We start from the raw sequence: 24,580 nt of genomic DNA on the forward strand, positions 1-24,580 counted from the left end.
CATTTTATAAACATAATTTAAAGTAACATAAATTAAGAAAAAACACACAAGAAAAATCCGCTTACATTATGTTAAATTACATTGTGTTCATTTTATTATGTTACCTTAATATTTACTATGACTAAAATTAAAATATACATAATACAGCTTGGGGGCGTGGCTCAAAACGGCAAGTTCCCCGGATGAAACTTCAGTGTGAATATGGCGCAGAGAGCACGAGCAATGCGCTCTTGAGGGATCTGTGACTTATACGCACACTTAGCCAGTTTCAGCTAACTTCATACGTGAAACTTTACAGACTCTATGAAGTTGTTTTCACAACGGACACACTTTACACTACAGGTAGGAATTTTTGTAAAGCGACTTGTGTTATGAAGGTGTGTAGTTTGTTTATCAGCCTGGTCTGTTTTTGTGGCAGACTGCAGTTTCGGTGAGTTTGTTCGTCGTGCTAAATTAGCTAATTCCTTGTAACGTTAGCTAGCTGAGTAGCATTAGGCGCTGGAGTGTCTCAACAAAAATGAATATACGTCATAAAAGTTACAAAGTAGATTGTTATTTTGTTAGTAATAGAGTCAAATAGCTGTCGTTAAAGTTTGTACGTTTGTTTCTTACCTTTGCAGGGGAACTACATTTAGTATTTTAGATGTCAAATACTTCCATCTTACTAAGTTAGACTCTTACCAACACTGCTTTTATTCAGACTTAACGTTAGATGCAAGCGAGAGGTTTGAGACCTACAATTGAGTTGCTGACTATAAGGGGTAAAATTTGTTCTAAACAACATTACCAGAAGGCCTCTAAAACTACTGCAAAGTTTGACCAAACTGCTCATGCGTTACATTTAAAGGTAGTGAAGCAGGTAGTTACACAAGCCAAAATACATTATTTTCAACGCCAACTAAATGCGACTTATTGTTCAAAAGGTCCGCTTCAAACTAGGTGTACCGTTCGTGTTTTAAATCCCCATAAACCGAAAGCGGTCTCTAATGGGGCTGTCCATGCTACTTTTTGTACATGTAATACTGCTTTTGATCAGTTGTGTGCGTGATATACAGAATTGTGTCAATTTATGGTTTTTTTCATAAAATGTTTAAGATCGCTGGTTTTCAATGGACATTACATGGCTGCACCTGTCGTCGATACTGGTTGATTCAGCTTGTCTCCTTTGAGAGTCATGACATCATTTTGTAGCATTAAAAAAGAAGCTTCTTCAAGGAAGTTAAATGTAATTGTTTAACCATTTGTCAAAAAAGTCAGTGGGTCACTAATTAGTTTTTAATTTAACCTTTCTTTGTTCACCTCATTGATGGATGGTTGTCATTATCTAACTAGCAGATATGGATTATCTAGCAGATACATAAGTATTTCATTTTCAAGTACTAGTCATTTTGTATCTCTTGCACCCTTGTCTTACCTTTTGCATTCTCGTTGTTGGCTTTAATACTGTGTGCCTGTACCTCTGTTCATTCTAGCCAGCTATCAGTTTAGGCTTCCAGTAGGTGTGATGGAAATTCAGACAGTCTGTACCGGGCACTCCAAACATTCCTTACATACTTTAGTGCTGGACCGGGTCACACATAATGTGCAGTCTTCCATGCTATCGCTTACCTTATCCCAGCATCAGACTTTGTCTTTCAGATTGAAGTCCAGTTGTCACTAAATTTTTTAAAAGTATTTTATGCTGTTTGAAATCGATGCTCTTGACATGTTTGGTGTTTCTTTTGGTTCACTTATGTGCCCTTGATTTGTTCTTTTCAAACATGAAAAGTAACTGGGTGTACATCACATGTTATTGTTGTAGCCTCAATGAAAGTCATTTAGTATTGCATTACCTAATTACTCATCAGCTGCAAAGTGATGCCACTGTACCACTTGCTTGTCTGTTTTGTGAGCTGCTGTTGTGAACACTGTACTGTAGTCTTTGTTAAGAGATTATGTATGTGTAATCTGTTCCATTGGAAGGCCCTCTATCAAACTAGGACCTGCAGTCAAGTGCACAAAGACCTTGTGTATGTTGCACATGCAGAGCATTGTGGGGTGTTATCACGCCACGTTGCAGTTACTGCTTTTTGTGATGCACAATGACGGAATAACAACTGATTGTTGTGGAAACAAGAAAAGTGCTGTTGTTGTTGCATTATGTATGTTATTACTTGGAAAATTCAGGTGACTCAACAATGAGCTGACACATGAAAATGTCAAAATGTTAAAACCCTGATCATAAAAATGTTCGCCTGGAAAATTCTCTTTTATTTGGTGTCAATTTTTTTGGAAAGAGTATTTGAGAAGAACTATTAATAATGAAAACAAACACATTTTTTATGGGATTGTTGTAGCATCACAGACTAGTCAGTGTTTATCCTTCATCAGCTGAAATGAAACTGTTTTGCAAATAACAATAGTGCTTTTCAAATTAGGGATGCACCGAATGTTCGGCCACCGAAAATGTTCGGCCGAATATAGCAAAAAAACGCAAGTTCGGTGTTCGGACGAATATGTGAAGTGGCCGAATAAATTTTACCGAACATGACTCGTGATACGATCAAGCAGCAACCAGCGCAGAGAGAGAGACAGAGACACGCGTGCGCTTTATTACTGCCGCAAACATTTTGGCAGTGCGTGTGCGCGTGCGTGGAGCATTTTAAAGTGTCAGAGAAAGACACAGCACGGGACTTGCCGCACGGAAGTAAATTTCCGAATGAACGCGTCTTTACCGGTCGGTAACTTTACTTCAGACGGAAGCGGGCTGTCTGACAGTAGCCCCGCCGCTCGCGACATCCTTTGACATCATACAGTGGTCGCGTGCACACAGTTCCCTGTACTAAACAACTTGTCAAAGTATGTTCTGTACATCTTCTGAGAGTACGGTCAGCTTTTGTGGGCGGAGTTTGGAAGAGAGACGTTAACTGAAATGGTTGTCAGTCAGCATTAGTCAGAATTGCTTGCATTTGATGTTTTTTTTTACTTTAAATCTTTTTGCAATGTAGCCTATAATAATCCAACAGTTTTCGTTTATTCGTATTTTTAGTTTATAGGCCTAATGTGGAATGACAGTTTTTAATGAAGTGTTTTGTTGTAGGGGTACAGAGTAACTTACATTACATTCTTTTAGCAGTCAGTTATAGGCCTAATTAATATAGCCTTTTCAAGGGAGAGGGCTCAATTTTTTTGTTTGAATTTACTTAGTTTTGCTCAAATTTATATTAAGTTGTATTGTATTTTATTGAAAAGCAAGACAAATTATAAAAGCACATTTTGACTATTCAGTTTGTGCAATAGTGAAAAAAAATGGCTTAATAAATAGAAGAAATGCAAAAAACCATGTTCGGCTTAGGCCAAGTGTTTCACATCATGTTCGGCTTCGGCCTAGAATGTTCGTTTCGGTGCATCCCTATTTCAAATGCATTGTTCCCCTTTGCTGATAACACTATAGTTGTTGTTTTATGTACTTTTATGTATGTTAAGAACAATTTGTAAACCTTGTGGTTTGGTTTTGTTGTGGTGTAAACAGATGTTATCAGAAATAGGGGGACAATTTACATAACTTTGTTCCACATATTTCTTTTAAGATTTAGCACAGGTGTCTTTAAAAATATTTTAGTAACTTTTACAGTCAATGCATTTTTAATTATTTCATTTCACTGGATAGAAAACAACAGGCTCTGCAAACATTAGGCTGGTCTGATAAGAAAAGCTTTGATGCTAGAGTTGTTAGTTCCAAGGTCAAGCTGTATTTATCGTACTCTTCATTGGTCTTTAAAAACAGGCTTGTTTCAGCTAAGCTAAAGCTCTATGCTTAAAGTTGAAAAACTGTTCTAGAAGTATCAGTTTTGTCATATTTTAATGTTTCCCTAACTATTTAATGGGCCCTTTTACACGGACCATTATTACTGACGCACACACCACTAAACTCTGGACAAGTAAACACAGAAGACGCTGCAGAATAAATTGCAGAAAAATATACAGAGGGCAGACGTTTTCATTTCTGCTCTGACAACCGCGAGACTGCGACAAACACTGTGTGTGCGTGCGCATTGTGCTTGGTACGTTCCTTATGTCCAAAGGCTGAAAGCGGTCTTCTTTGTGGCTGTTTAAACACATGCGCTTAACAGGGCTGTACAGTGCAATAGGGCTGGACGACAATTTATCGCGATACCACTAAATCCTATTGTAATTGAGCTGGCTGCGATATGCAGTGTGTCGATTTTTTTTAATGCGTAGCTTGTCCGTGAAGCACGGCTCTGGGATCAGTAGGAGATTCTGCTCGATCTAAAAGCAGTGCGAGTTTGAGTCGCTTATAATGTGCATTTGAAAAAGCAACACCCGTCAAACATGTTCATTATAAATATACGTTATTATCATAAAAATACCTGATGAGGCTTGAGTAACTGATAAAAAGATGTCCATAGGCATTTCCTAGATTCTTGAATGTGTTATGGTCTTCTTCTGCAGTGCGTATTTGGAGTTTCGCACGAGTGCGCCCTCTGGCTTTCGGATGCAGCAGCATTTTCCCGTACTTCACTCAAAAGCTGTGCATAAATCACGTGATATTTATCGTCGGTTTATCGTGACAGCCCTATGTGTAGCACGCATGCTATACAGTCTGGCAGGTGCATTAAACAGAGACGCTTGTTTGTGTGAAGTGCGTTTGTCGTTGTGCTTGTTTCTGTGTGACGTTAATCAATGACGCGCCGCTATTTTACTTAGTTTTAGTCTATTTTGTGAGTGAAACTTGTTTTCCAGCTGCATTGAGTCCATATAACTAAATAATCCTGTTATTTAAACATGCCATCTGGCTGTTCTGTGTGTCTGATTGAATGAACTGCACAGTTTAACATGCTACACGTGTGATTCTCATGGATTTGTCTGCGCTGTTTGACTGAACTTCATCTCCAGAGTTGCTCTGAGAGTTTATTTCAGAACATTTTACTGAGTGAAGCTATGTGAAGTGAAGCTATCAAACACGCGCTCAAAAATAAGTGTCTTACGGCGACCTGCCAAAATAAAAGTCTGGTTAACTACAGTAGTTTTATGTGGACAAATATATTACAATTTAATATTTAAAAATAAAAAACAGAACTTTGAAAAATTAAAACTAATTTAGATGAACTAAATGCATCATGTACAAGCTGAAGTTAGTTGTTTACCTTTGAAATTATTCTTTCTATTTTTATTAATGTTTCTTGTTTATATATTTGTATTATATTGCATTTTGAATGTAATATGGGAATGGAATGTACTAAATGGGTTTAGTTTTCAAAGATATTAATGTATGCAATTTCGGCTATACATTTTTTTTATTTTTCTAAAAAGGAAACGAATTAGTTGTTCATTTTAAAAGACCCGTCTTATTTTCTTTTGTATATTTAGTATTGCTCTTTAATAAGGAAAAAGTACTTATTATCCGAATACTCGATTAATCGATGGATTAATTGGTAGAATACTAGATTACTAAAATAATCAATAGCTACTACAGCCCTAGTCAGTATTATTACTTATTGAAAGTTTAACTGAGACAGTCCTCTGGCTGATATATGTGCAGCGCTGACCACAGAGATGTCTTTCTCACTGTTCACCAGTGCATAATAGTATGTGGTTGGAATGCCAGGTTCAACCAGGAAGTGTAATTTTTCAATACACACTTTTAACATCAGACCTTAGTTACACCTCATTAATAAGATTCACTGGTTTTAATTTCAAGTGCCGGAGAAATACTGTGTTTATACGCAGGAGGTGTGGTGTTGGATATTGCGTTTGTGTATGCGTGTGGTGGAATCCAGCTGAACAGTAGATTTCTGCTGAAGCACCTGTTTCTGTCACTTATGTATGATCTGCATCTGTTCCAATAGACAATCTCACATGTGCAAGTTAATTCAGGCCACATTTAACTTTTCCTGTTTCGCCTGTAGTCTGTACTAGATCAAAGCTTACAAAAGTGATTTATGTAAATTCTAGTAGTAAAAGTATGGACAAATCAACACCATATAGATCAGGAGTGAGACAGGAGCTAGTGAATTATCCTGATCTGTCAATAGTGTGCCCTTGAAAAAGTCCCTCAGTTGTTGGCACACTGCTGGTACACAGAAATGATTACAGCATAAGCGACACATTCTTCCCCATTTATTACAGTGCTATGTGAGGTATTTGTTTAAGTACTACTAATATGTCAAATAGAATTATTGTTTCTCATTACATTGTCATCTGCAAGTGCAAGAGGGCAGGATGATATAGTTTAAACATAAAAGCCTATCAAAATCTTTGTCCCTATCAAGCTGTCTTAACTATTATATATGGGAGCAGAGTATTTAGGAAACATCATAAAATAATTAATGAAAATTATTGCTATATTCATTCTGAATATTGAGCATATTGCCCAGTCCTAACATGCATTCCCCTAAGGAATGTTTCAGAAAAATGCTTATTGAGTTGTGTTTGTTATCATGATAATATAATCTCTCCTGCAAACTTCACTTGATCTTAACCTGAAAATTTCACACAGCTGTGTTTCCATATCCTCAGTGTTGGAAATCAGTTCACAGCAGCCCTTCAAGATGTCTCTGCATACTTCCAAAATACCTGACAGTGACCTCATGCCTCAGCTGACATCTTCACAAATAATCACTTTACACATCAAACGCTCCTGCATTTTAAAAAATGCCTCTTGCTGCTTCCTCGTCTCAGGAAGCAGCTGAGTTTTCCCATGGCAGTCAGGTGTGGGAGGGGGTTTCGGTCCAGTGTTTGGCTTCAGGGAGTGTCTCTGATACCCACAGAGAGAATAGGCAGGGCTAGAGGAGAGAGTATGGAAAGCTGGACAGCTTTGTTTTGTACTGTATAAAGAGAGTGTTGTTGAAAAGCTCAGTAAGTGAGAAAGCTCACATTTACACTTGAACAGCTGTTTTGGGTCTTTTCTGGGGTTTTTTTTGTGGATAAACAGGGCAGAGTGTTAATTGTGCACTGAAGTTTTTAATGAGCAATTCTGCTTGCTTCTGAATTTGTTAATGAAAGTTTTCTCGTTGCCTTGATCATGCGAAATGGCATCACCTGTCTTAACATGCTCATATTGCTTGAAACGTTCATGTAAATGAATGCTGTTGCTTCCTGATGTATTTCCCAGACATTTCTTCCTGTATTTGTCTTTCTGTATGAGATTTCACTGAATGTAAATGAGCGTTTTAAAATGATTGCGATCTTTTCTACATCTAGGTCTGATGCTCTGCCGCAGACATGTTCAGCAAAAAGAAAAAGCAACGCATCCCGATCTCAGCCCCCTCTAACTTTGAGCATCGCGTTCACACTGATTTCGATGAGCAGGAGCAGAAGTTTGTGGGGCTACCACGCCAATGGCAAAGCCTCATTGAGGACACGGCTAAGAGGCCGAAACCTTTTATCGATGCCTCTGTCATCACTACTGTAGAGCCACGCAAGGTGAGAGGGAGTGAGCTGTGTGTTTGGTCATGTTGTGTAACTGTTTGTGTGTTATTGTTGGCTGTTTGGTTTGTGAATGTGAGTTGTAGCAGCAAGTTGTGGATTTACTGTGACAATTAAATGATTAGTAATGAGAAGAGATTGTGTAATTTGTGGTTGTGTATATTGGCAATGTTTAGAAGTCGTTGGGAACCGGTTCAACTAAAACAATTCTAACACCATAACCATAAAATTTCTAAAATGGACTGAAAACAAAGACAAAAGCTAAGTACTTTGTAATATTTGTGTATGTTTGTGTGGTGCAGACAATTGTGCGGGGTCGTAAAATCGGTGACGATGGCTCTCTCACGTGGTTGCTGGACGAGTTTGAGACCATGTCGGTAATCCGCTCAAACTCTTTGAGGAGAGACAGCCCACCCCTACAGCCTCGCAGAGACTCCGGTTCATCAGTAGGGGGTCAAGAAAATGGAGAACACCCCCACCAGCAATACAGGCACCCTGATCGCTACGGAGACGGCAAAGACAGGTGTGTCACATGAGTAGTTTCAATCCTAATGTGTGCTTTCTGTAGGCTGCGGTGACAATGTTCAGTGCTGTGAAAAAGTATTTGCCCCCTTCCTGATTTTTTGTTTTTTCTGCATATTTGTCATGCTTAAATGATCCAGATCATCAAACAAATTTTAATATTACAAAAAGTAAACCAGAGTAAATACAAAATGCAGTTTTTAAATGATGGTTTTATTTATAAAGGGAAAAAACAATCCAAATATTTCTGACCCTATGTGAAAAAGTAATTGCCCCCTAAACCTAATAACTAGTTGTGCCACCCTTGGCGGCAACAACTGCAATCAAGCGTTTGCGATAGCTCGCAATGAGTCTTTCACAACGCTGTGGAGGAATTTTGGCCTTCTCTTCTTTGCAGAATTGTTTTAATTCAGCCACATTGGAGGGTCTTCGAGCATGAACAGTCTTTTTAAGGTCATGCCACAGCATTTCAATTGGATTTAAGTCCAGACTTTGACTTGGCCACTCTAAAATCTTTATTTTGTTTTTTTAGCCATTCAGAGGTGGACTTGCTGGTGTGTTTTGGATCATTGTCCTGCTGCATAACCCAAGTGCATTTAAGCTTGAGGTCACAAACTGATGGCCGGACATTCTCTTTTCGGATTTTCTGGTAGAGTGCAGAATTCATGGTTCCATCAATTATGGCCAGTCGTCCATAGGGATGGGTACCGAGAACCGGTACTTTTTTGGACCGGTACATAATTGGGTCAATACCAGAGTATCGATAAGCTTCATGACAATCGATACTGTTATCGATACTTGCGTTGTTTTATCTCTGTGTATTCGTGTGTTAAATGGTGAATTAGAGGCTGCTGCCTGTCATTTTCCATCCCTGATGATGTCCGAATGGCTGAAGTTTGCTCGACGTATGTGTGATATCTAGGGTCATATGATTTCCGCGATGTATTTGTAATCTGCTTGTTTTGCGTGTTTATGAGTGAAAGAGTGGCATGGTTGCGCTTGTGGAGCTTTCCGCGTTTCACAACGAAGAAGCTTCCGTCAAACACCCCTTTGCGGAAACCTGTCAAAATAAAAGTCCTTTATTTGAGAACAAGTTATAACATTGTTTTTAATAATTCGGCCACGGAGTATATTTACTTACTTTAGTAAATTGAAGTAAATGTGCTAGTAAAATTATAAAAAATAGTACATATAATTAAAAAAATATGACTTTATTATACTAATAGTACTTAAATTTATGTAGACCTAAAACCAGAAAGGAAAAAAGAAATACGGTCTACCAGCCAAATAACCATAGTGATGTAAAGTAAATATGTTGAATTACATTATGATGTGCTCCTATGCACATGCTAAGTGCCGTAAGTGGTATGCTAAGGAACACACACACACGTTTTGTTATGTGGAATTTTCTGTTTGCTCAGAAGTATTTGTAAACTGCCGTTCTAAAGCTCAGCTGTAATAAAGAAACTTAAAATGTTTAACATCTTGTCACATCATGTGTTTTTGCATCAAATTATAGAGTGTAGTATCGATAACAGTATTGATAAGTACCGGTATCGATAAGCGGTATCGGTATAGATAAAATCTTAACGATACCTATCCCTAGTCGTCCAGGTCCTGAAGCTGCAAAGCAGCCCCAGACCATCACACTACCTCCACCATGTTTGACTGTTGGTATGATGTTCTTTTTATGAAATGCTTTGTTAGTTTTACTCCAGATGTAACGGGACACACACCTTCCAAAAAGTTCAACCTTTGTCTCATCAGTCCACAGAATATTTACCCAAAAGTTTTGGGGCTCATCAAGATGTCTTTTAGCAAATGTGAGATGAGCCTTTGTGTTCTTTTTGGTCAGCAGTGGTTTTCGCCTTGGAACTCTCCCATGGATGCCATTTTTGCACAGTCTCTTTCTTATTGTAGAACCATGAACTCTGACCTTAACTGAAGCAAGAGAGGCCTGCAGTTCTTTAGATGTTGTTCTGGGATCTTTTATGACCTCCTGGACGAGTCGTCGTTGTGCTCTTGGAGTAATTTTGGTAGGCCGGCCACTCCTGGGACGGTTTACCACTGTTCCATGCTTTCTCCATTTGTGGATAATGGCGCTCACTGTGGTTCGCTGGAGTCCCAATAATGTAATGGCTTTGTAACCCTTTCTAAACCGATACATTTCAATTACTTTGTTTCTCATCTGTTCTTGAATTTCTTTAGATCGCGGCATGATGTGTTGCTACTTGAGATATTTTAGGCTACTTCAGTTTGTCAGACAGGTTCTACTTAAGTGATTTCTTGATTCCACAGGTGTGTGGGTAGTGAAATTTAACTCACTTATTCAATTCATCACAGTTAATTCATGATTTACCAAGGGGGGCAATTACTTTTTCCACATAGGGTCAGAAATGTTTGGATTGTTTTTTCCCTTAATAAATAAAACCATCATTTATAAACTGCACTTTGTATTTACTCTGGTTTTCTTTGAGTAATATTAAAATTTGTTTGATGATCTGAATCATTTAAGCATGACAAATATGCAAAAAACAAAAAATACGTAAGGGGGAAAATACTTTTTCACAGCACTGTAGATGTTGAAGCTCTTTGTGTTTGTGTGCAGGGTCAGACCACGCCAGGAGCAACCAGGTGTTGACCATAGACAGGTTCCACCCCGTTCGTCCAGAGAGGACGGACGCCCTCACCAGCAGCCTCGCGGTCAGGAGCCCATCAGACACAAAGAGCCCAACTGGTTGGGAGGGCCAGCCGCACCCCCCCAGCCAAGGGAACGAGAAAGAGAGAGAGAACCACGTGAAGATCATGTTGTGAGGAGAGAAGGTGCCAATGATAAGAGGCCCAAATCCAGCTACGTCGGGCGAGACACCAGCCCACAGTCACCCCGTGAAAAGAGACCACTCTCAGGGCCAAACATTCGCACCCCCAACCTACCTGTTACAGAGGGAGTGATAAAAACCGCACAGCAAACCGGAAGACCCTTTAATACGTACCCACGCTCTGAACGAAGCCCCACCGGTCAGGTACAAAAAGAAAAAACTGATTAGAATACTTTAGTTTTTCAAGATGAAATTCTGTAGTGGCTACAATATTTTTTCTTTTCTAACAACTACAATGCACACTCTGCATGCGGTCTAAAATTATTTTCACTAAATTACAAATAACTATTATATATTTGCTTATTTATATTCTGCTTTCTGTTCCATCTATCTGTATTACGCTTTTAGGATTTAAAACCAGGCAAATCTCACGAGTCTCCCCACCACAACGGCCCCTCTTCTGGGGCAGTCCGGGGCGCCAGCAGTGGAGGTAAACCTGCCTCGCAGGGGCAGCACAGAGCAGAGCCCCAGCGTCACGCGTCTCACCCAGCTTTAGGACCCGAGCCCCCTCACGGCCAGCAGATGCCACCGGCACCAAAACCATCCGGCCCGACTGTACCGTCCCAGCAGACGCACTCACCTCAGAGGGAGCCGCAGCGGGTTTCCCACGAGCAGTTCCGTGCCGCTCTGCAGATGGTGGTTGACCCTGGGGACCCACGCACTTATCTGGACCACTACATTAAGATCGGTGAAGGTTCCACTGGCATTGTGTGTATCGCCACGGTGAAGACAACAGGCAAGCTGGTGGCTGTGAAGAAGATGGACTTGAGGAAACAGCAGCGGCGAGAATTGCTGTTTAATGAGGTGTGCTTTTGCTTTGCAGGAGATAACGTATTTACAAACGCGCTCTGTAGAGCAGTTTGTCCGTTTTGGGCTACTGTAGAAACAACATGGTGTATTCCATGCAAGGTGACCCGCGGTGTATGTAGATAGAAATAGCTCATTCTAAGGTAATAAAAACATAACGTTTCATTATGTAAGGTCTTTATATACCTCTGAAGATACAGTTATGTCTATTATATTACATTTGTCAATAGATCCTCGAAGAAAATTACACACTGGACCTTCATATTTTGTTCTCCTGTAGCACTCAATGAGAATTTTAAATAGAAACTGTCTGCTGCCATTGTTTCTTTTTGCCAAGGTGGTGATCATGCGGGACTATCACCATGAGAACGTGGTAGAGATGTACAACAGTTACTTGGTGGGGGATGAACTCTGGGTTGTCATGGAGTTCCTTGAGGGCGGAGCTTTGACCGACATCGTCACACATACCAGGCAAGATTCCTCATCTTCAAATAATTTAGAAAAAGAATCAACAATTCTGTTTTTAATCTTTAAAAAAACCTTTGATTTGAAGTGTTTGAACCCCATCTTTACAGTGTGGTATAAAATATGTACCTCAGTGTATGATGTATGTTATATAGAAAACATATTGTAGCCCAACCACCTGTTACTTCACCACTAGATGGCAGAGCATCACAGCAAACCAGCGTAACCTGTCATTGATTCATGTAGAAGAACTGAGTATAACTATTGTATCTGAATTTCTGTTTGCTCATGGTTAATAAGTACCATTGTCTTTCTCAACTGTGTTTTCAGGATGAATGAGGAGCAGATTGCCGCTGTGTGTCTGTCTGTTCTGAAGGCTCTCTCAGTGCTTCACTCTCAGGGTGTCATTCACAGAGACATCAAGAGCGATTCTATTCTTCTCACTCATGATGGCAGGGTAAATCCCTCACCTTTCTTCAAAGACCGAAGGTGTTATGTGAAATGACGGACAGTTCTATATCCCTCTTGTCTGCAGTCGAGCTGAAGCGTTGCACGCGTTTATGATTTCAGGAAAACTACCCTTGCTGTATTTCATTTTATCCTTGTTTACTGAGAACTGGTTTATGTTTAAACAGGTTTTTGGCAGACTCTTGTGTTCTTTTGTGTGCCTAGACCTGTATTTCTACTAGTGATTAGAGATGATCTAAACGTGCCATCACAAGGTGCATGAGCACTGAGCAGTAGCTTCAAGTATGTAATTGACTTTTGGCAGGAGTACAGAAGTACAGAACCGTCAAAAACAGAATTATTTGCCCCATAAACGGGAACATTTACCTGACTTCACAGACCCTGGCTTCCATTGTTTATTCTTCTCTTTTGGCAAATACTTCTTTGTATTCATAGAAATGTAATCACTTTTTCCGGCCATGATACCAAATCACCCAGATCATCTTTTGGTGGTGCTGAAAAAGACTATGGTTTGTTAGACTAGGGTCTATGTTTGACATGGTTTGTGGTTTATATGGCGGAAGTACTTTTAGCCACCTTCAGCTGTTTCTCGGCAAGGGCTGCCTGTAAGGTCAAACACGCATACACAGGCATGTTTCATTTCCCCTTGCCGTGTTTCTGACACTAGTTCTCAATGCTGCAACCCAAGGGCATAATTTCTTGTAAAATCAACCAAGTATTGCAGAAACTTTCAAAGACATTACTCAGGGCTTCATTAGAGTTAAATTGTGTAATCATTTCTTAAGAAAGAAAGGGCTTTATCACTTTCACACACTCATCTGCTGAGTACTTCTATGTAGCAATCAGCGGTGTCAATGTTGAACACATGAAATGTATTTAAAACAAGTTCTCCTCATTTGCAGGTGAAGCTGTCAGACTTCGGCTTTTGTGCCCAGGTGTCAAAAGAGGTGCAACGCAGGAAGTCTCTTGTAGGAACGCCCTATTGGATGGCTCCTGAGCTCATCTCAAGACTCCCATATGGCCCAGAAGTAAGACTTTAACAATTAAATCCTGTTGCAATACTGCTGACTTCACTGTCTGATGATGGAATTGTAACTTACTTGTATAGGTGGATATTTGGTCTCTCGGCATTATGGTGATTGAAATGGTGGACGGAGAGCCGCCCTATTTTAACGAGCCTCCGCTCAAGGCTATGAAAATGATCCGTGACAATCTTCCGCCTAAACTCAAAAATCTTCACAAGGTAATCAGACTGTGTTCTCTTGGTTATTCATGTTCAAACTGCTGTGTATTGACCTGTTAAGTCACGTTTAGCGTGTTTGTTGCTTTCACTTTTCAAGATGATTTTCTGTATTCGCAGGTCTCGCCGCTTCTCAAGGGATTCTTGGACAGGATGCTGGTACGAGATCCTGCCCAGAGGGCTACAGCTCAAGAGCTGTTAAAGCATCCCTTCCTGACTAAAGCAGGCCCTCCCTCTTGCATTTTTCCTCTCATGAGGCAGAACCGCATGAGATGAGAAGAGAAACTGGGGCGGGACCTCTCAGAAACCCTCTGCTAAGCTCAAAGCAAAGATCGAGGTCTATTCTGCAATGTTAAATGATTGTACAGGTCAAGCGTTTTAGGAAGAGGGCATAGACCATGAAGACGCTTTTGAGGAAGCACATTTTTTAATCACTGTTTTATCATCCCTTGAAATACACCGTATTTGGTGACATGAAAGACATGATTTAAAGTCCTTCACAGTGTTCTGCTTAAACAAGGGCCTTTCTATCCTATGGCTTTCTGAAGACATCTCAGTGGTTTGAGCTTGACCTCTAAGACTGCGCTTTTGGCTGAGCTGAGTATGTTAAAGTATGGATATTAAAATGAAACGCTTGGATATTCTACCCTGCCCGCAACAGATTTTTGTGGATTTTCCCAAATCTCAAGCTTTTCTCTGCACTTCATCGTTTGCACCAGGAACACACTACTCAATTGGTTTTAAACAGGAAGACAACTACTGACGAAAGTTCTTTTTTAAAGAGAAAATATAGGTTCCTGTTACAACACTAAACAATGGTAAACACTGGAGGCGTTTTGTTTTTATTTTAGCGTTTTAATGATATCAAATTGTTTTCATATTGTGTTGCAATGATTTATTTTGAGTGAAAGTGATGATTTTGAATGCTGCTCTGACATTGAGCTGCACTCCAATATGATTTCCACACAGAAACTTCCTCCTTTCGTTCATTGTTCCACTTTTTTACATAACAAAGAGGAGAGGGGTGGGTGTGGGCTAATTTTTTTAAGAACTGATTCAGAAACTTTTACCACTGCGCCACGGCACATTAGTTGAAGAGATTGAGTTGTTTCTCATATAGACTGTCCTACATTGGAATTTTGTGTTCATAAGCCCTTCACATAAATCTCTAAAGTATCGCAGCTTTTTTTGAAGGATTCATTTACGATATGTTCTATAGGAGTGATGAGGTTTTACTTAAACCTCAGCTACGCAAGTATGGCTGAGCATCGTGTGTGCTCTAGTGTTTTAAGTTTGTTAGCCATGGAAATGGACATTGTAGCTTGATTCCACCATGTGACAGCTGCTAGAACTGCCACAAAGCACATACAGTAATATACAGGCATGTATGTATCAGTGTACAAACACTCATATGATTGGTCATTAACACTGCTTTCTGCATTAAGAACCCCAATGTCAGGAAGCAGGAGACCTTAATAGTTTGCACCGAGAAATCAACCAAAGACAGTATGAAGTCTGAATATGAGAGTTTATAATATAAATTAATCCCTACATATTTCTAAGCTACATATTCTTATTTGCTTGGTCATTAACTTTATTGGTGGTAATGACAAAAATTTAACCAGTAATTAAAAGATTACTCAGATTTGGCATTCGTTGTAGTGAAAGCACACAAGAATATAGGCCAAATCATTCATGTGATCAGATCACTGGACGGTTAAATGAAGATTTGGGTCACCTGTATGTTTATGTAGAGATTGATTAATTCTAGACTGAAGCGGTAGCCTATGTATATATTTTGGAGCTATTATAAAAACAAAGGCAATAAAAAAATTCAATGACCTACACTTATAACACAAAGCATAACTATAATTTTAGATGTGATGTCAAGAAAACAATTATTGACAGATATTTGTTAATATAAAAAATAGTTTTCCCCACCAGTATTTTATTTTATTATTTTTTAATTCCGGACTGTTACTTTTTCAGGAGATAGAACAAAACATGACAATCAGGCCTTGGAGCAAAATATGTTGTACATTAATAGCATTAAAGACTTTATTAAATGATGAATATATGAAATTTACCATTTTCAAATAGTGAATAGTGTGTTTAGGGTCACATTAATGTTTATTATTGTAGGCATAGATTGTGATTTAACAAGCAGAGTGCACTGAAGCAAATTGAGGTTGATCTGGAGATCATTATTAGTAGCAACAAAACAACAGCCTTAATGCAACACTTCAACTGAACATGTGCCATTTGGGCAATACTACTACAGTATGTCAAGTAAACTGTGACCAACCACATTGACCTTCATATTTTAAAATGGCTTTTGACTGTTCAGAAAGATGAGAGCTATAACCAGAAGCCTTATTTGTTTAAATGTGTGAATGAAAAATGATCTACTGTGAGCAAAACGGCTCAGCTTGCATGATTTTCTCATAAAACACAGGTGTTAATTGATTCCCAAACGTATTTTCTTTGCCATTTTTCACAAGTTTAAGATGCAGTACATTCCCAGGAAACAGGGTGCACATGATTTGTTGAATAGGAAGATCTGCATTCTTTTTTTCCCCCACAAGCTGTATTACATTCCCAGAAAAGATGTGAGCTTTGATCTGTTGAATGGCAAGATATGATCTGCATTTGTGTTATGTTTTTGAATGTTCTTCATTTGGTGCTCGCATACTATTGGGTAACGTTATCAAATGCTCTCTGGAAGGGTACATTGTTTTATAATATGGCTTTTCTATCTATAGTTTCATCTCAGATTGCCACTGCTTTAAAAGGATGTCCTGTATTCTGCTGTTGTCTTTATCGTTTATTTTGTTAAAAACCTAATAGGTTTCTAATCTTGCACTGTAAACATAAATTTAGTTTCTTTTTTTAACTATAATTTACTGTTCTGTCAGCATGTAGATAGTTTGAAATAACCCTTTTGTTTTAGAAGTGGAATAGAAGTAATAACAGAAGACTAGTTATTATCCGACTTAATATGGATGTAAATACCAGACAGATGCGTTATATTGGATTGAATTGCTAAAATAATCTTCAGCAGTTTTTTGGATGTACAACTGCTACTGACAGTTCAGCATCTTTTTGAAAATGTAAACTGGTTCATACCGTTTTCTCTGGTTTTGTTGTTTGCATTGTTAGTTTTTTCATTTTTGATGCACAGTCAATGTTAGTTTCCTCATATGTGAATTTTTACTGGTGGTTAAATTGGACTTCAGACAGATTTTTCAAATACACTTTTTAAACCCTTTTCCTTTTGACTCATTGACATCCTTGATCGCTTGGGGGTGAGCGGAACTTTTTCTCAGGATATGTCACAATTATTTCTCTGTAGAGTGTTAAGTGGGAAAGTCCTGCCAGTGTACAAAAGATGCAATTTATGTTGCATATATCGTCGCTGCTCTTCCGAAACCTTGGATGTCCAAATTGACTGTTTTTCAGGAAATGGAAAAAACACTGTACTTTTCGAATGATTAAATACTGATTTATCAAAGTTATCAAGCGCTTTCAAGAACCCAGTGAGAAACATAAAGGGTGACTAATAATAATGATTTATGGCAAAAAGAATCATGACACGTGGAAATACAAGGTTTCAGAAGGACAGCGGCTATATTCGGTTGCGCCTGACAAAAAAGAATAGAATAAATTTTGGTCATCTTTAGTGGAACAATAGGGCTTATGTTGAGTTCCAGACACCTCGGATTTAGGATATTTCCCACCTCACACAGAAATCATTTTTTGGTATTGCGCTCTTGTAATGTTAATTGCTTTAATGTTACTAAGTCATTAGTAACGTTATTTCCGGGTTTGTGGTGGGAAATATCCTAAATCCGATGTACCTAGAACGCAGCGCAGTTATCAACTGGTTTGCAGTGACAAACATTGTTAAATTCCAAAGCCAATTTCAAAATAAAACCATTCATTTGAAAACCAAAAAGTCATTGTGCTCACAGATAAGCGTTATCTCTCTGTGGTATACACATAATCTATATTTTTATAATTTAGCTAAATGTATTATTTACCTTATCCTTCTGTCGTTTCCTCTTTTAACATAAACGGGAAAGTGGTTACTACTTAGGCGTGGTGGTAAAAACAAATACTTGCATTAATTATATAACCACAATACCATTTTTCCACGAATTGCTTTCGGTTTCCAGAATATGATGGTCGTTGTGGGCGGCTCGCTCTCGTCGCTCTTTGCGTGCACGCGCAGCTCTAGCGACCAATCAGAGCGCCAGCTGCGTGTGATAACTCAGCTGTGCGGTGAGTCATCTGACAGCTGCTCTGTGGATACATACACTTGTTGAATCAGGTCTCGTTCAGTGCGAGCGGCAGGTTGTGTGCAGCATCGCTTAAAATCTGAAAGCTTGAGAACGAGAACACACTCAAGAGCGGCTGGAATATATTATATAAACTTACATCGACGCGAGCTGCATTGACAGGTGAGTTTGTGTTTATGATCAGTCATGTGCTCCATCATCGTGTTACAATACAGGCTTTAACGCGGAGTATGGTATGGTGGCATGAAAGAGCTTTTTACAAACCCTTAACAAAGGCCTTAACATGCACGTGTTTGTGTGTACAGCAGGCTGTACGTGTCGTTTATAGGTAGCGCTGTGGCAAGAGAACAGTGATAAAAACGATGAGCTGGATGGCTTGATTAATAGAGAAGTGAAGGTGAATCAAAGATCAGTTCGCGAGTGTGTGAGTGTGACCTATCAAAAATATTCACTAAACTTTATTACTCAAAATCCACAGTTCTTTTTACTGAGGGTAATTGGTAGCCGAAAAGGCTAGGATGTTTGGTTTGCATCTCACATCATTATTTTGCAAAGCACACTTATTTTCGACCTTAAAGTGATTCGTGTATTTAGTATAGATGACAGCAATCCGCCCACACTGTGGTTTGTTCTGTGCCAACATTATGTGTGAAAATGTCAAGCTGCCAAGAAGGGACAATCCCGCATTTACACAGATGACTTTAACATTGCACCCATCAAACCTGCTTTCAGTGTTTTGGGTTTTTAAGATGAACTTGGTGAACTTCTTGCTCCTGTTTATAAAAGGTTGTGGCAAAGCTGCCAGTCATCTTTGGACCATTGACTGCCACCCTGACATTTATACCAAGTTGCACTTAGGTTTTTGCAGGTGCTATTATTCTACGGTCACAGGCTGGGTGTGTGTGCTTTTTGCCAGCTTTGGCTGTAACTTCTCTCCCCTATCTGTGAAACCAACCCAAGATGCGGTCGATGGTGTTAGTCACACCACGTGATGCACTTAAGTGCATCTGTTTCCCATCAAATAAACACAGTTGATGCATGACTTCCCATACATATACGTTTACAGTCTTGCATTAACAATGCATGAACAATTTTACAAATTGTTTGTATATGGAATATAGGTTACTAAGTTGTTTGTTTTATTGTTCGCGAGCAGGACAGGTGTTTTGATGTCTGCACAGCGATCATCTCTCTTGCCATGTCTGCGTACTGCCCTAAGCTACGGGTTTCTTATGTTGGCTGCTCTGCCAGACTTAACCACAGGTAAGAAGGTTTCCTTTTAGCACACCACATCTTCCTCTTCCAGATAACTAGCCACCAACTTCCTCTGAAACCTACTTATAAAGCTAAACGATCAATGTAGCCATAATATTTTGCTTTTGTTTAAGGCCGGAATTGTTCCCACCCGCTCGTACCAGAGCATGGAGGTTTCCGCTGTGATCCTTCTCCTTGTCGAGGTTTTCCTCATAAGAGCGTCATTCACTTCTTTTGCGAGCCGGGCTATACTCTTCCCTCACGCCGCAATTGGGCTAAATGTAATCATGGACGCTGGCAGCCGGGCATGCCCACCTGTATACCCAGACCAGGTAAGAAAAGTCTAGATAACATATTTAGTTACGGATTTGGGTTCGAGTCTGGACCAGGGCATGTTTCACTAGTGTGTTCCTCTTTCTACTGCTGTCGGGGATTTATGTGTACAGACTAATGCATCTCACATTGCATCATATTTTCATGATTTTTGTAATGACATCGCTATACAAGCATGTACTGCTTTCTTGCCAAGTAAACGATTGACGTGAAAGACGAAGCAACATGCAGGAACTTGTTGCTGCAGAGAGCAACAGTTCTGCATTCTGAATGAAGGAAATGTGCAGGAGGAATTACACAAGCAGAGCTATGAATAAATGACCTAAATAATCATAACTATATAGGCTATAGGAGAAAAAACCTTGATGTGTTACACCGGTCTGCTCACTTCCTCATTCGATCTCAAACATGTTACGAGAGGAAACCAGCAACTTGAGCAGGAAGTGAGCAAAGTCACCAAACTAACCAGTATTGATTTTTTTCTGTGATGCATTTTAAGACTTCGGAAAACGTCAGCATCATAGAATTAAAATGTACAAAGGATGTAAACCACGTAACCACTGATTCCATTAAACCTGTTTGGCTAATTTACAGTTTTTCTTTCCATTCATACAGTTGGCAGACACATTTTTTATCAAAGCATCTTACGTTGGTATAGATTTTTATCAGTAAGGTTCATTGTGAGCACCGTACACAAGTCTTAAAACAATGTTGTGTTTTTTTAACAGAGGGTCATGCTGAACAACATGAAAAAATGGTCAGCTCTATCCCAAGTGTGGCTACAACTGCAATTGGGGTGTCCATCTTCCTTCTTACCACAACGGCCTGTTTAGTGATCAAGTCCCGTCTGCTTTCCTGTCGTTCACAAAGGTAAGCCTAAGCCATTTCACCAGTTTAAACTTTTGTTACGTTTTAGGAAAGACCTGAAGTAGAGGTGTCACAATATACCAGTATTGGTGATAATTATAATATTAATAAGCATAATTGTCGATATTGTGTAAATACTACATATAATATCCATGCATACAACCCAGCAGCAGTGTCTTGCACCTGTTTAACATTTTGCTTTGATTTGCAATAATTAAAAACTCTCTCTTGGACTTCCTACACTTGGATTTTAGATCCTCCAAAATATTATACACTGGACCTTTATTGACAGAAATGCAAAATAATATGCATAACTATATACGGTTTTTATTACCTTAAAATGAGCTATTTCTATCTACATACAGATTCATGGAATTCGCCATGTTGTTTCTACAGTAGCCCTAAACGGGGACAAACTGCTCTACAGAGCGCTTTTGTAAATGTGTCATCTCCTTCGGCAAAAGAAACGAAAATGTCACGACATCTTAGTCCTGTGTCAGCCACCGTAATTCTTCGAAAGGGAGGGGTGGAGTGAGCCATTGGTTGCAATTCGCCACCTTACCACTAGATGCCGTTAAATTTCATACACTGGACCATTAAGTGAGATTTGTTGTCCAAAAAAAACGCAACCTAAACAAAATTAAAGATGAATTGGACTGATAGCATGACGTGTTTTCTTAAAAAAATTATATGGTAATAATATCATTATCTTGACCGCATATGTATTTAAAATCTGATAGGAGCTGAGTGGGTCTGTGGAAGGGTGGAAGTCGTTGATATCTATCTATCTATCTATCTATCTATCTATCTATCTATCTATCTATCTATCTATCTATCTATCTATCTATCTATCTATCTATCTATCTATCTATCTATCTATCTATCTATCTATCTATCTATCTATCTATCTATCTATCTATCTATCTATCTATCAAAAAAGAAATCAACACACACGTTCCCTGCACATCAACATTTTAACAGCATGAACAAATATTCTACCAAACAGATCAAAGAATACAGTTAAAAATCATCAACAATAGAAATGAATTTACAAATTCTAACTGCACCATATCTCAAAAAAATATATAAATGTGTATGTTGACTAACGCTGCATCTTGCCGTCTCAACAGGAGGTCCTCCGATCAGCTGGACCTTGTGGTTGATGGGTTACCCGTTTCTCTTCCCACATATGAAGAGGCGATCTACGGCAGCTGGGGTCAACGACTTTCACCCTTCCGCGGACCCACTCAGCTCCTGTTGGCACAGGACGCGTCAGAACATAGTCCTCTGACATCACTCATACGATCAGATACCAGCCATTGCACAGACACAGCCAATCAGAGCACAGAGACTCCTCCACCGCCATACGAAGAGGTCCAGTCACAATCCAGAGTCGGTGGAAGCGATATTGATGGACGGGATTCGCAAAGTGCACTTTCTGTTGATAAAACCAACTAAAGACTTGAACTTAACTCACCTTTAGCCTTGTGATTGTTCAGTTCCTGGCACAGGCAACATGTCCTTGCCTGCGATGATGGATGATAGATTTTCTAGAGGTCAACTTCTATGGCTTTCACAGTGAAGTCCTCTAACTGAAATGTCGGGATGTTTTGCAATGACCGTATTGGTCCGACATAGATATGTTTTCTAGGTGAAGTGCTGCAATATTGATGATGTTTTCGGTGACAATCTGAAGACTGTTGTCTCTCCTCCATGAGGGGAATTAGATCGTGGTGTTCAAGAGTAGTTTTATGAAGAACGACTTTTATGTAATGTAGGCATCACATTAGGAAATCAAGATCTATATACTTCGAAGATGGAATGCTGTGTAGTTAACTTTAGTGGTGGCAACCCTTCCCAGAATTCCTCATGAGCAGGCTCATGGAAACTGGTTTTAGCCTGCCTGGAAAGAATATGAATCATTTAAATTCTATTTAAACTCCGAAAAGCTTTTTGCACTCAAACCCCCTCACTCAGTGTTTCAAAGAGCATTGCGATCGAATGTGTTGGCCATGAAACATGGACCGACTATGATTGTAGAATAAATCAAACTTAATCCTTCCACCCAAATATATATATAATTATCTGCTGTTAAATATTGCATTGACATGTAGAACAGACTTGAAGTCTTCTGTCTGATTGGACATTCAATGTGTTTTTGCTTTTATTTTTTATGGTATGTAACATTTACATTGTCATGTATATAATGCTCAATGCACAATTGGTAAATGTTTAATATTTTAATAATGCTAATATTTTTAATCTTTATGAATGGAGTGTTTGCTATTAAAATCTATTTTAAATGGCTATTTGAGCGGTGTTTCATTTTGTAGTTGGTCTTACATACTTCAAGGTTGTACATTAATCCACACTAAACCGATATGTTCTCTAACACTGTGCTCAAACATGTTGTTTTTACACTGAACTGGTCTGGTGTTGTTTTAGAAGTACTGACCCATAAAAGATTTTCATGAGCTTAGACGAATTTATTTGTAGTTGGTCCAACATACTTCAAGGTTGTACATTAATCCACATTAAACCGATATGTTCTCTAATACTGCTCAAACCTGTTTAGTTGTTTCCAGTTCAGTTTTGTTTTAGAAGTACTGACCCATAAAAGACTTTCGTGAGCTTAGACAAATTTGTTTTCATGGAGGTAGAAATAGAGAACATGACACCTACTTACGAAGGACCTACATGCTTTTCATTGACAAGGGATCATTCAACTAAACTGGTTTTCAGATTCAACACTCCGAGATGGGACTTCAAGTATGTTTTAGTCGGAATAGCTAGTGCTGCATGTAGTTTTTAAAAGCACGTTCTACTGTTTTTGCAATATTTATACTAGTGTGCTATGTGTACTGTGTGATATTACATACTCAGTTTGTGCAAAACACTGTTTTGGGAGCAGCATTCCAACAATGCAATGTGTTTGAATTTACCCTAACCTTACTACTTCCAGCAGTCCCTATAATCAAATGCCATTTTGACAGTAGACAATTTACAACAACTCTGCTCCCACCTTCAGGCCATTTTTAGTACTTCACTCATGTACTGTACAGTCAGTGTGTTTATCTATGCATATACAGTAGTGGCCAAACGTGATGTCTAATTTTTAATGTTTTATGTCTTTGCCTTTTATTCAAATATATTAGAAAAGATGTATAAGTTTTTATGCATGCATAAGTGCTTGGAATGTAAACAAAAGCTCAATTTTGAGATTTTTTTGGCAAATAAAATACACAAAACACATGCAAAGCTTATTGAATCAAGAACTAGGAGATCTGCTGTAGAAAAACAAATTGAAAGATAAACATTAATAACTGGTTAAATTGTAGTTGCATATATGCATTTATTTTAAACTGCTTTTCTGTGTATCTTTTATATATTAGAATAAAAGCAGTATTCTCTGATATAATGTAGTTAGTTATTTGTCAAATCATTTTGACAAATGAAAGCTTTAAAGGGATAGTTCACCCAAAAATGAAAATTCTCTTATCATATACTCACTCATGAGTTGTTTCAGGCATGTATAAATTTGGTTGTTCTGCTAAACACAAAGATATTTCGAAGAATGTTTGTAACCACATGTTCTGGGACACTATTGACTACCATTAGTAAGAAAAACTACTACTATGGAAGTCAGAACTGTTTGGTGAACTATACCTTTGATTCACCATTTTGTACCTACACACCATGAGGGTTTCATCTCACCGAACGAAGCATTAAAAGAAAATACTCTACAGATATGTGAAACAGAAATAACCACTAGGTAAATGCACGCCATCGTCACCATGTGAGAACAGAATACGCTTTCTTATTGGATGGTTGTTGATGTCAATTCACATAATTCTAATAGTTTTTTAAGGGATAATGTTTGAAAAATAACGACAACTAATTAAGACAGCTATTTTGCTCCCCAACAAATAATAGCTGTAAAGCTTTAGAGAGGATTAGAGTTTAAAATAACCTCATTGACCCAAGTTCTTTAGCAACCTGTAAACACTGCTCTCCTGGAA

At 38.7% G+C, this 24,580-nt stretch overlaps 2 protein-coding genes across 2 annotated transcripts; both read left to right on the forward strand.

Moving 5' to 3' along the window:
- Positions 1-201: 201 nt before the first annotated feature.
- On the forward strand, positions 202-17,077 carry pak4 (p21 protein (Cdc42/Rac)-activated kinase 4). The gene is made up of 10 exons (XM_057351996.1): positions 202-342; positions 7,204-7,425; positions 7,731-7,951; positions 10,559-10,973; positions 11,178-11,633; positions 11,974-12,107; positions 12,432-12,558; positions 13,472-13,597; positions 13,678-13,812; positions 13,930-17,077. The coding sequence occupies exons 2-10, from the start codon at positions 7,225-7,227 to the stop codon at positions 14,083-14,085; spliced, it is 1,971 nt and encodes a 656-aa protein (XP_057207979.1). The 5' UTR covers positions 202-342; positions 7,204-7,224; the 3' UTR covers positions 14,086-17,077.
- Positions 17,078-18,103: 1,026 nt separating this feature from the next.
- Positions 18,104-22,868, forward strand: zgc:152863 (uncharacterized protein LOC562658 homolog). Its single transcript, XM_057351999.1, has 5 exons — positions 18,104-18,269; positions 19,264-19,370; positions 19,496-19,693; positions 20,423-20,564; positions 21,692-22,868. The coding sequence occupies exons 2-5, from the start codon at positions 19,277-19,279 to the stop codon at positions 22,017-22,019; spliced, it is 762 nt and encodes a 253-aa protein (XP_057207982.1). The 5' UTR covers positions 18,104-18,269; positions 19,264-19,276; the 3' UTR covers positions 22,020-22,868.
- The last annotated feature ends 1,712 nt before the right edge of the window (positions 22,869-24,580 follow it).

This window comes from Triplophysa rosa, linkage group LG14, assembly GCF_024868665.1.
Source record: "Triplophysa rosa linkage group LG14, Trosa_1v2, whole genome shotgun sequence".
Classification (NCBI taxonomy): domain Eukaryota; kingdom Metazoa; phylum Chordata; class Actinopteri; order Cypriniformes; family Nemacheilidae; genus Triplophysa; species Triplophysa rosa.